This window comes from Rhagoletis zephyria, unplaced genomic scaffold, assembly GCF_001687245.7.
Source record: "Rhagoletis zephyria isolate East Lansing unplaced genomic scaffold, Rhagoletis_zephyria_1.1 Rzeph_scaffold_01682, whole genome shotgun sequence".
Classification (NCBI taxonomy): domain Eukaryota; kingdom Metazoa; phylum Arthropoda; class Insecta; order Diptera; family Tephritidae; genus Rhagoletis; species Rhagoletis zephyria.
This window is the reverse complement of record NW_016158766.1, coordinates 17,110-30,514: the sequence shown is the minus strand read 5'-3', so window position 1 is coordinate 30,514 and position 13,405 is coordinate 17,110. Positions and strand designations below refer to the sequence as shown.

General features: G+C 36.0%; 1 protein-coding gene across 5 annotated transcripts in view; it reads left to right on the top strand.

The window, feature by feature from the left end:
* The window catches only part of dpr14 (defective proboscis extension response 14), a 75,824-nt gene that overhangs the window by 58,464 nt on the left and 3,955 nt on the right, over positions 1-13,405 (top strand). For all 5 annotated transcript variants that reach the window (XM_017618677.1, XM_017618676.1, XM_017618675.1 and 2 more), the window contains 2 exons: positions 4,871-5,084; positions 8,076-8,253. In XM_017618677.1, coding sequence (XP_017474166.1) covers positions 4,871-5,084; positions 8,076-8,253 — 392 coding nt within the window. The remainder of the gene's footprint in view (positions 1-4,870; positions 5,085-8,075; positions 8,254-13,405) is intronic.

Here is a 13,405-nt window from a genome sequence, read left to right as displayed (position 1 = left end):
ACGATTTAAAGATAAGTAAAACATCAAAATTTCCCGTAAATTTGATTAATTTAACTTGATATTCTTAATTGCATGTGCCGAGTATTTTGTTTCATATAATATATTGTTGTTGTACAATTGTTTTTGTTTGTGCACATTGATTTTGCTCTTTTTGTCTTTTTGTCATTTCTGCTGTTTCATCTTTGTCACAGCTGTTTGCGTTGTGTTTATTAGGTGTCAAATATACAGTGCAGTTAAAACTGTTCGCTAACTGATATTTACCAGCTGATTGGTTCACTGATTAATACATCGTTTTCAAAACCGTTTTTGCTTTTTTGCTTCTAAAACCTAAAAATAAATATAATTTTAAACATGTCGTGTATTTACACCAATTGCCACGTTAAAAGCGACTCCTATGTATCATGCTGGCTCTGCGATGGGATTGCCCATATAAAATGTGCTGGTTTGAGCGGTAGAGTATTAGACGCTATTAACGAGGGTAAGGGTCTTCGTTGGTCTTGTCAAAAATGTAGATCAAGACACTTTCGACCTCTATTTTTAAAGCCATGCAAAACTAATTTTGAACTAAACGAATCATTCCGTGGTTTATGTCAAGATTTTAACTGTCATTCCAGCACGTTTGACGTATCGGACTCGATTTTTACTATAAAGAAAACTATTATTTCCACTCTCAATAATTGAAATACTATCTTTAGCATATCCAATCAGCTGATGAATTTGATTCTGTAGCTGAATAGTTTTAGATCTCGACACTTAACAAACTCCTGTTTCCACTACTCGGCACGAAAAAACTAAAACAAAAAAAAAAAGGTTCCGTACGTCATGCGGACTGCGCCCCTCGTGTCGGTTGGGCGGGAATGGAGGGTAAAAAGCCGTTGGGATTAATTAATTAATTAATTAATTAATTATTTGAACGCATAGCTCACGTTTTTCAATGGAGTTAACCCAAATTGTCCCAGATTAATTTTTTTTAGATTTTTTTGGTTTCATCTATATATAGGATAAAAGTAGCGTTAAAATAAAGGAAAAAATATGACTAAAACTTTGGGAGTAGTATAGTTCTCCCGATATCGGCCGTTGCCATATGGCAACACCTGGCAGATGGATTGTTAGAGGGCAGTATTTGGTTAAAATATGACATAATAGAAACATTGTTTATAAGTTTTAATACATTTATTGATAATATATACATTTCTACGTACAGAGCGGATGAAGAAGTTAATTTTTAGTATGAAGTAGCAAAACACTTCAAACATATACCACATCATATTTTGCACAGGCTACTCGTCCTATAGTTTTACATGCTTCACCAGCACAACGAAGTTTTTTTGTCAATTTGGGTGGGTCAGTGGTTTAGTCCCAAGTGTAGAAACCCCCGAGGCTAGGTAGCATCGAGGTGTCAATTAAAGACCACACAAAGTATTTGGGAGTAGTTTTCGATAGTAAACAGCTGTGGATGCGCAATGTTGAAGAAAGATAGAAGAAGGCCAGTAACGCCCTTTATGCATGTAAAAGAATGTGGGAGTCACTTTGGGTTTGTCACCTGCTCTGATGCTGGAATGCCGCAAAAAAGTCCTTATACCTCGGGCCAATGTAGAAGGTTCAGCGCCTAGCGGCACTGTGCATCGCGGGAGCGCTGGGCTCCACTTCGACGGGTGCTCTTTAAAAAACCCTTAGTTTACCGCCATTTGGCCGATTTGCGGAAAATCGTTCTGCGAAATCCGCAGGTAGATTGACGGCCATAGAGAAATTCAATTTTAGAATCTGAACCGCTTAATTGGGCCGGGAAGCACAATCAGCACAGACTTCATGGCACCTAGCTTTAAGTGGAAACGAACTTTTTGCACAACGATTGAGGAGGAGGGATGGCGCAAGGGAATGAAACCTAGCCGTAGATACCTAAACATTTTCACGGACGGCTCTAAAATGGTTACGGTAGTGGTTGCCTGGATTTACTGCCGGGAACTGAACGTCAGGCGGACAGTAAGGCTACCTAACCATTGCAGCATATTTCAAGCAGAGGTTTTCGCAATGAGTATAAGTGCAGAATTAGCTCTCACCGAAACGACAATCAATTCAAAATTAAACCTATTCCAGGCGGCAATTAAGGCAGTTTCCTCATATAGTATTTTATCCATAAACGTCCTTCGCAGCCGGGAAGCCATTGACAACAGATAAACTACATTTGTATACCACTTCAACACTTGTACAATGAAATATACGATAATATGATTAGGCAGTTCAGGGCTAGATGGAATGCAAACTGCAAAAATACATACGAACGATTTTTGTTTTACACCGTCTCATACATGATGGTATTTTGCGTTGCCATATGGCAACACGGGGTCAATTTGCGCTAGCAAACATATCAAAACTTGGTAAAGAGAGGAACAGTTCACATTACGCCCCGTGTTGCCATATGGCAACGGACTTAAAAAACATTTAAGTTATATAGCATGCACGATTGTTTTTTATTGTTACTTGTTACCAATAGAGTCACTAATGTTTTAGCTAATAATTTATCATTGTCATATTTTGCAAATAAAAAAAACGCTTTCTATAAATTCATGCTTACTTCTTCATATATGATATTTTGATCGAAAGACAGCAAGGATCTGATCGAAGCGTATGCGTTTCGAAACATATGCATTTTAGGAATTAGTTAACGTACATATAAGCATTTTGAAGTAAGCGGTTTTTGTTTTACACCCTCTTAAACATGATGTATTTTGCGTTGCCATATGGCAACACGGGGTCAATTTGGGTTAATTGATTTGGCGTGCACGTGTGAGTAACACTCTTTCCTGCCCATATTTCATACAAAAAAATCAGTGCGCATTTTCATTTGACCCTTCATGACATTTATTTATCTATCGATTTTCTTTGTTAGTAGCTAGATTTTATCATACAGCGTGCTGAGTTTGAATTTTTAATTTTTTTGGAGTGATTGTGATTAATAAATTTCTCAGAAACTAGACTATTTTTTGTCAACACCACGCGTTTATGGAATTCTATTCTAGCTGCTACTCGCTGCAGCTTAAACAAGGGCAACTTTAGGAATGTGTTGTTTTCGTACTTTCGTCAATAAGTTTTTGTGCTCTGAGCTTCGCTATCTGCTACATAAGTTTACGTTTTTCTCGTTGTGTTTTTATTTAGGTAATAATGTTAGTTTTAAGTCTTAGGATTAGTTGCATTTTTCTTTTATCTTTATTTTATTCTTAATTCTTTATTTTATTTATTTATTTATTTTTTATTTATTGTTTTTCTTTCGTTGCTTTATGTTTGTGCTTTATAGTTACTGTTGTACTATAAAAGAGCTTTTAGATCCTATTGTACTAATTAACTTCTTTAATAAATTAAAAATGGAATAAACCAGGCCCATCGAAAAGCGATGTGCAATACCGTTTACTTTTCATTTGCTAACTGCGTAAATTACAAAAATTTCGAAAACCACAGGTATATAAATTTACTCGAATTTGAGATGTAGCGCGCAGCTCAACATTGAAATTTTATATTGGCATCCGGTGCACAAAACAAAAATTAAAATTTGTGATCCAGTGAAATCATTGATTTATAGATTTTTACCCCTTTAGAGAAATTCCTGGCATTTTTATCAATTTTGTGTAGGAGTAATAAGAAATAAATTTCTCCCATATGGTTCAGATCCAGAAGGCAAATACGAAAATAAGTCTCTTTTGAGGCAAGGATATGTAACTTCATTATTCCACAGATTAATAATATTTAACTGCAAGTCGTTAAGGTTTATGGTGGAAAAAATCAAATAATGATCTTCTAAGCTCCTTGTGGCACATATTAATGTTTGTACATATCGCCAATCATAACTCACAATTTCGTATGTATCATCAAAAACAAATTCATTCCAAAGGAGAAATTTGCTACGGGTTTGTAGCTTTGTCGCAGATATTGTAAAATATTTTAAGGTTTTCAGGCATTTAATCTGAAAGTTACCAAATGAGATAGGAAGTTACCACATTTTACCAATGTAGCAACCGTGCTCAGAAACAGCTTCCCAAAAAACAATCAGCTTTCAGGCGGCGAATATCTTTACATCCCTAGATCTCTAATATAAATACATATGTATATAGCAGGTGCAGTTAGGGTTGCCAACCATACTATAGTATATAGTATTGTACTATTTTTTGGGTCTGCGTACTATATGTATGTATACTGTTGGAAAAAAATATAATATGCAAAAATATTATATTTCTTCAACTATAAATATAAATATATTTCAGTCATTTGTAAGAAAGAAATGTTTTAAAATGCATGACATTTATACTGAAATATCAATATTAAAATAAATATACTTTAAAACAAAGGGTCCACAGATAAAAAATGGCAACATTTACAAAAATAGTTAGAAAGATTTACCAAATTTACCTAAAATTATTTCGCTTATGCTCTCTATTCCCGCAACTTCAGCATTCACAGAAAGAGTTTTTTCTATTAAGATTTTGAAATGGTGAGATGAGAGAAATAAAGCGAATATCTCACTAATAAAAAATAAACTTTTGATTTATATTAATTTAAATATTGATAGCGATAAAGGATATGATACTTTCAAAGTAATATATTTTTTTATAGGGGAAATGCATAAGAGAGAAAAAAGATGTACACTTAAAAATAATTTTTACTTTTTCTTAAAAAAAAATACTATATATATTTGAAATGTACTATATTTTTGCAGATTTTTTTGAAAAAGTACTATAAATTTCTTAGAAAATGTTGGCAACCCTAGGTGCAGTCTCCTACATACATACATACATACATTCCTACATAAGACCTCAAAACAATTTATTGAAACTTTAGCAAAATTTTAGAACTAATATAACGTTATTTTTTTTTAAAGGTGTCTTGGATGCGTCGCAAAGGTGATGACTTAGCCCTGATAACATTCGGTCGCCATACGTATAGTAGCGATTCGCGGTATTCCTTGGAGTTTGAAGAGCCAAACGACTGGAAGCTTTCGATACAATACACGAATGAACATGACGAAGGGCCGTACGAGTGCCAAGTCTCTTCACATCCGCCTTTAGTATTGTTAGTATATTTAACTGTAATTGGTAAGTTGTAACTAAGAATGTATGCATGTGCATAGAACATGAACGGGTGTACCCCCGACAAAAATTAATTTTAAAAAAATCAAACAAAAAACTCTTTAATCTTCCACGTTTCCATAAATGCACTAAAAAGTAGAATATGTTTCCTTAACTCAAAGAATTTATCTTGATACGTTTTTCGTGTAATAATCCCAACGGTTTTACCCTCTTTTCCCGCCCATCCGCACGAGGGGCGCAGTCCGCATGACGTACGGAACCATTATTTTCAATTTTTGCGCCGAGTCACGAAAAGCAGGAGTTTGTTAAGTGTCGAGATCTAAAACTATTCAACTACGGAACCAAATTCATTAGCTAATTATTATGTATTTATGTTAGTCAATCATTTATTGAGAGAGGATAGTATCGCTTTCTTAATGCTGAAAAGCGAATCAGATATGTATACCCAATAAAAATATGAATTGGAAAATCTACATCTTATTCAAATCTACCACATATTTTTGCCGATTCTACCACACTAAAGTAAAAAGGGGTCTGCACACTGATAACATATGTGTAAGCGCCAGTCTATTATTATTATTATAAAAATGAAAATACTTGGGGTATTCACAATGGTGAATCCCTTAATTGTTTTTCTTAAGCTAAGTAAGTGTACAGTGTACACGGTAGAGAAATTAAGTTTACACCGTAGAGCAACTCTAGGAGATATTCATTCTAGCTAGAGTCAAAACAGAGATCTCAACATTTTTCTATCACGTACTCTACAAGCTGTGTACACGGCAGATAATTATTAGGTTCTTTCCCTAACAATCCCGACCGGATCCGGTAATTAGAGAATAAGCGATAATTAGAGAATTCGCTCTCAAAAATGGAACATAATCCAGAAGTACGGGAACGCAAAAAACCACATTTCGTGCCCAGAATTTGTGAAACAGCTAGTGATGTGCTGAATTTTCGGTATCCAATACTCGGTACCCAATACTTAAAAAAGATTTCGGTGCCCAATACTTCCTTTTCGGTACCCGATACCGATTCTTTACATTAAACCTTCGCCATTATATGCATTTCAAGTTTAGAAAAAACTTTAATTACTAATTTATATGATATCGGCTAAAACACTTGAACTTATCGCAACAGAGAAGTATTATTTTATCAGTTTTAATCTTAGTTGATCCAAGGTTCAAGAAAAATGCTTTTACGGATGAAGAAGCCTTTCAGGGGGGAGATTCTGTAACCAGTTAGCGACAAGTTTCGGATCGATATCGCACTTGTTGACGTAAAAATATTTCATATCATACCGATGCTGATTCGAAAATTGTCGCTAACTGGTTACAGAATCTGCCCCCAGGCCTACAAAAATGATATCGTCAGATTCAGCTGGAACAAAAATGCTTCAAACAAGTAAGAGTTTCTCTGCATTATGGCCTCGAACCGACATATATACATCTTTCATTTGAATCAGTATTAAAAGCTCTATTGGCTCCTACATTCGGATTTTTATAGGCGAGTCCCCCCTGAACCTTTTTTTCCATATTTTTGGCCTATGTGTGCTTTTATTCGAAACATAAATGTTTCGGTACCGAGTATCGAGAATATTGGATACTTTTTAAATCGNGATTCAGCTGGAACAAAAATGCTTCAAACAAGTAAGAGTTTCTCTGTATTATGGCCTCGAACCGACATATATACATCTTTCATTTGAATCAGTATTAAAAGCTCTATTGGCTCCTACATTCGGGTATTGATAGGCGAGTCTCCCCTGAACCGTTTTTTCAATATTTTTGGCCTATGTGCGCTTTTATTCGAAACCTAAATGTTTCGGTACCGAGTAGCGAGAGTACTGGATACTTTTTAAATCGGTACCGAATATCGATCAATACTAAAAAGTATTGACTCAGCACAGCGCTAGAAACAGGCAACATGTAAACACTTACGATCCAATACGTACCAATTTTCGCCNCCCCCTGAACCTTTTTTTCCATATTTTTGGCCTATGTGTGCTTTTATTCGAAACATAAATGTTTCGGTACCGAGTATCGAGAATATTGGATACTTTTTAAATCGGTACCGAATATCGATCAATACTAAAAAGTATTGACTCAGCACATCACTAGAAACAGGCAACATGTAAACACAAATCAGCTGATATGCACTTTGACGCTTTATCCATTTTTACCCGGAGAAAAAGTCCGGGCTGTTTTGGGCAGGAAGAAGAAGACACTTAATCCAATACGTTCCAATTTTCGCTCTCTATTACCCATTTTGTTGAGTACGGGAATGATTTCTGGGCTATTTTGGGCACCCGAGGGATCCCGCGTTGCGTACGGGAAAGAACCTATTATCTCTCGCTTATAGAAAACTAACCTATCTCGAATTGTTGTCAACACTTGTTGTATGTACATATGTATGTATTTAAGAGCCACGATGTAGAAAATAATGGTTGCGCCATCAGCGGACTGCTAACCTTTCGTCGATTTGACATCATTCACCTATTAGCGGACGTCATGAAATACTTTTTCGCACTAGGGATTTACAAGTTGTACTAATTTCCCGATTAAATTTTACCTAAAAGTAGATAAGTGTACCTATAAATTAAACATGTATTTTTATGTGTTTAAATGTTTAATAGTGGGTGGCAACCTCGGTGCGTTTTCGTATTTTTCTCATTGGGAGCAAATGTTAGCTTACCTACTCTCCGAAATTTTGTTACTGGCAAGTTACTGGATAGTTTCTTATTTACTGGAAAATCCGAAGACAGAGCTGCTTTCATAAACTAGTTAAAATCCGATTACTTATCTCAGAAAAATGAACAAATCATTGCTCTATGGATTTTAAAATAATGGTTATTTTATAGAAAAAATGGTACTCGTTTATTCGACCTCTTGCATAGAAATTTGCTTGACTTTTATTTATTTTATAGAAAAAATGGTACTTGTTTATTTGCCCTCTTGCATAGAAATTTGCTTGACTTTTATTTTGTTTTCACTTTCCTAAAAGTTCCTCATGTGGAAATACTCGATGAACGAGACTCAGCCACTCCAGAAAAATATTATAAAGCTGGAAGCACTATCGAATTAAAATGTGTAATTTCCAAAATACCACAGCCATCATCTTATATCACGTGGCGGCACGGTACCCGAATGTTAAACTATGACACTAGTCGAGGAGGAATCAGGTAAGACAACACAATTTATGTGGTCAAAGCAATAATGGCTAAGGCCAGGAGATCGCTATTAGAATAAAAATTACCTTGTCAACTTTATTGTGGCTTATTAACATTTTATTTAATAGTAGCACGATTATGTTTATTAATAAAATTGAAAAAGTAACAAAGTCTAAGCGGTAGAAGTTATAGCTGCTGTTTTGGAGATCACCCCACGTTTTTAATTTTAAATCTCATAAATTGTTTATAATGACTATTCAAGGCACATCAAACAGGTAGTAGCATTAAAGCAAAAACAACATTTGCGTGTATTTTGTTATTGCTTCTGGTATCGAAAACGTCAAAAACTGTTCTGATTTTTTTCCTAAATCACAGCGTGCTATGTGAAACACAAAAAAATAAAAAATAAAAAATTGAATTTGGAAAAAATAAAAATTGTTGCAACTTTCTTTCTTAGTAAATTTGTTTGCTTTTCGAAGCATTGATCCATCCATCCTTTGCCAGGCCCAGCAATCAGCGGTTGTGCTGTTGAGTTGGGCGAACGTTCCAAAAGGTGCTATTCATTCGCTTGTTTTGTATGGAGAAAGGTCTCGCATACAAGCAGATTTTAACAATTTATAATTTTTGTGAGAAAAATTAAAAATGTTTGACTTTTCGAGACCAAATAATTTGAAACAAATCAAATCGGCTTCTCTACTGATACTACTTGTTCAATGTGCCTTGTGACCTTCGTACAGTTCCATAAGTAAAGTAACTCTTCTTACCGTTTTTTCTGGCGGGCTGTAGGTGTGTGTTTGGCAGGCTGTAGGTGTGTTTTTGGTTAGTGTATTGGTGTTTTTGGTTCAGTGTTTTACTTATGAAACTGTACGATGCTTGTGACTATTGTAAAAATTTTAAAATCAAAACTTATCAAGTCAAATTCTGTAAGTCTAGAAAAATTATTTTCTACGTTATAGCCGATTTCACCAGCAGTTTAAACGGAAAATGATTTTTTCTTTTCTGTCAATTTCCATATAAATTTAAAAAAATTTAGATAATTTTTCACTTAAGTTGCTTTCGTGAAATTGGATACATGTACGTAGTAAATTAAAAATTATTTTTTTTTTTGCTTTTGGATGGGTAAAGTAAAGTCGGAATTTGTATGCTCTCACACCCTAGGATTCTTCTATACCGAAGAAAGTATGCCCCTATTTTTTTATTTTCAAATTAGAAAATATTTAGAGGTCGCTCAAAGCGCTAAAAGTTTTCCATGTATTTTATATGGGGGAAAAACAACTTTTCGTAGAAATGGCGTAGAATTCTTAAAAATCAATATTTTTCATAGTAACTATAATTTATAGGTCCGCCAAAAACCTCCAAAAACCCCGAAAAATGCAATGGGGGGGGGGGAGTAAAAAAAATCTTTAGTATTAAAAAATGGTTAAATAAACAATTGGGTCTTACTATTGAAAGTCTCCTGAAGATAATCTGAGTTTTCCGATCGAAAAATATTGGTTTTCAAGAATTCTATGCCCTTTCTACGAAAATTGGTTTTTTTGCTTTGAATGACCTCTAAATATTTTATGATTTAAAAAAAAAAAGGTATACTTTTTTCGATATAGAACAATCCTATAGAGCAATCCTAGCATTTAAATTCTGACTGGGGTTGATTTGAGGTTAGGAGATGATTGTAGAATATGATAAATTAAAATATCTGCGAGCAACTAAATATGCTGTTTGTAGAACTCCGATATGTTATCGAGAACCGAAGATATAGCAGTAGTCTGCTTGGTTAAGACTTAACTAACACGTAATGAGCAACTAAATCAAGAATAGTGTAACGAAGTAGCAACTAAATACCCAATAGGTTAGAGTTGTGTGTGGCCATGATCTGCTAGATTAATACACGTGTGAGAGAGCTACCTCTGTTTAGTTACACTTTAAACGACTCAGGTAGTTCATTCCAAAGTCGCACAGCGTTGACGAAAAACAGTCTGGATGAGGTCAGTGAGGTATGTTTAGGGACAATAAGGTTGTTATGTCGGCGTGACACTGGTCGTATGAGCTTGTCGCAGAGATATTTAGGGGACTTCCACTCGAGTAACTTATACACAAACATACAATTTCTTGCAGCGAGGTAATTGAAAATACTGCAACCCAGGATCGCATTTTTCCATGGAGTGATGTGATCATACTTTCTAATCCCGTAGACATAGGGTGTAACACTATTAAATGCTACCTCAATTTTATGTGGTGCCACCGAGTCTAGCTTGCTATATACGAGCTCGGAGTAAGCTATCAGTGGAACAATGAGCTGTATGGCCAAATTACGTTTAATTTCTATTGGGGTAAATGGCGCAGATATTCTTAAACTGCGTAAGGCTTTCTGCACATTGGTCGTCCAATCATAGTTGCTTCATCGTCACAATCATGATGCAACGATTACATGACGACTACACTTTCGCACACGCGGTCGTGATATTTCAATTCATTTGGCTTCTAAAAATTAACTTTTTCACTAACTTTTCCCCATAAAATGTCTCTGCCGTTCTTTGGGTCCCGGCACCCCGCTGCAATGCAACTCCACATCGAACCCTTGCAAGTTCTCGCGCATTCGGGTATTAAACCACAACCCCCACGATACTGCCCGAAGGGCCGTACCTCACTGAACAGACTGGAGTACTACTCGCCAGCCAGACTTGCTTGGCCAGCTCGAGTCACGCAACCTACTAAACATACCAGAATACACATGCTTAACCCCACAAGTAGTAAGATCTGCTTTTTACTTCCACGCATTCACCAATTTCCACGGTTTACTACAAAATTTACACCGTGTTTTACAACATTTTCAACGTTACTCCATGTATCCAACAGTTTTCAACATTTTTCAACATTTTCTTCCAGCTCGGCTCGCTCCTCTCACAAGACTTACTGATCTCGTTCCACCCCCGGCTATCCCTCCCGGAGTGAAAATCCACTTTAAACCCTTGTTCGAGTCACTTGACTCACCTCGTCCATTCTGCTCGTCTCGCTAACCTCACAGGTCTTACTGGCCATACTTGGGAGCACTTTCCAGCCCGGGTGGACAATAGGCATGGAATTGCTCCTTTCCGGTTTTCTACACCCGCTCGAGTAGCTTGACGAGCCACATCCTTCCTTGCAAATCTTTCCAGCTGTACGATCTTACATGTGCATCTGGGCTGTCTTTTGGCCTTGTTCGTCTCACTGGATTTGCTTATCTAGCCAACGAACACACTCCAGGGGCATCTGTTCGCCCGCGGTACCTTTTTTAAAGTCTTTGGTATGACTTTCGAAAGCCGAAGACTCTTCTTCTGATTGAGCCTCCAACCGACTCAGGATTGGTAGCATTTGACTGGGGTAGCTTGACAAGTACAGTTGGATATCGTCGGCGTATGCATGCACATTCACATAACGACACACAGAAAAAGACCAAACAACAGAGGGCATATGATAGATCCTTGTGGAACACCAGGGGTAATCGCCCTACACTGAGAATAAGCTTTCTCTGCCTTTACTCTTTGAGTTCTTCCTTTTAAATAGCTGGTCATAATTTTCACAGAACTATCAGCAAAGCCATAAAGTTGTCTATGTTTTTCACACAGAAGGTCATGATTTACCATGTCCAAAGCCTTGAAAAAATCTAAAAGGCAAAGAAGAGTTAAGTTTCCTTGGTCAACCTGTGTTCTAATATCATCAAGTACTTTTAGCATAGCTGTGCAGCAACTGTGTTGGGATTTCTGACTGCCAGGGTGATAGGAATTCATTTTTCTGAAGGCAAGATACTTATTGGTCTATAATCGCATGGATCTATTGCAATTGCTTTTTAAGCTACAGGTAGAATAATCGCTCTTTTCCACGCAGAAGGAAACGGAGCACTTGTAAAACAAAAGTTTATGATGTGGGTAAGAGTGCTTATAATATATGGTAAGGTAATTTTTATGAATTTTAACGAGAATCTATCTTCTCCTATGGCGTTTGACTTTATTTTCGTAATAGATTTCAGCACTTCTATTTCACTTACTCCTTCAAACTGGAACTCTTTTTCGAAACAAGATTGATTCCGAGTAGCATCCGTTAACGGAGGGGGTCAAAAGCATTACTGGCATTAACAAAGAAATCGTTTATTATATCAGGATCAATAATACAGTTTGATTTCACTTTCCCATGTACATTACGTTTTTTGATGTTGCAACATAGATCTTTGGATGGAAGCAACGGATTTAATTTAGTGTTGAAGTACAAACGCTTCGCCTTTCTTATGATATCAGTAGCATAAACACTACTCCGGGCTACTTTGTATTGGCACCAATACAAGTCAGTATTATTTCGTCTCCATTTAGCAGGCAGTTTGTTTCGTATTGCAGAGCGGACCTCCTTAGTATACCATGGGCAAGATGAATTTACAGCACGAATAATACGTAGAGAGACATGAAGATAAAACAACGAAATCAAATTATTATTTAAAAAGTGCAGTTTACCATCAACTGTCTGAAGACATCGCACATCATTCCAATTATAAAACAAAGCACTGGTATTTAAAGAGTTTAGATCACGATACATTAAAGATACATTAACTGGTGGATGACTTAAATCCAAATCTACCGAACAGAAAATTAAATCATGATCGGAGATAAACGTCATTTGGTCAAATTTCAAAATATAGGCCAAATTGAAGGTAAGAAAAAGGTCTAGCAGACCAGGGTTAGAATTATTGGAATACCTCGTCGGCATACTATTATTAACTATCTCAAGATCTGCAGCAGAGGCATTGTCGAGGAGTTTCGCTGTGTGTAAGTCATCCAGCAACAGCCCAGCCAGCAAAATCGTCGTAAACAAGCTCGTAATTGGATATTTTCTCGAAGAAAAACCGGATTAAAAATCGTTTATGATAGCCGTTTACGACTCTTTTTCGAGCACTTTTTCGCTTTAAATTGTGCATCGTCTACGAACAGTCGTAAACGGATCGAAAAAGCATTCGTATGCGAATATTTTTACGTCCGTTTTTTAATTGTAAACGAGTCTCGTAAACGATTAATTTACGTTAAAAAAGCGTTTTTCTACACTGCTTTATCTACTGTTTTTGAATGCTAAAAATAAAGGCAATTAATTAATTCAAATTATTGTAGTTCTTTTATTGAATGGAATTATAATTAATAAATATTTA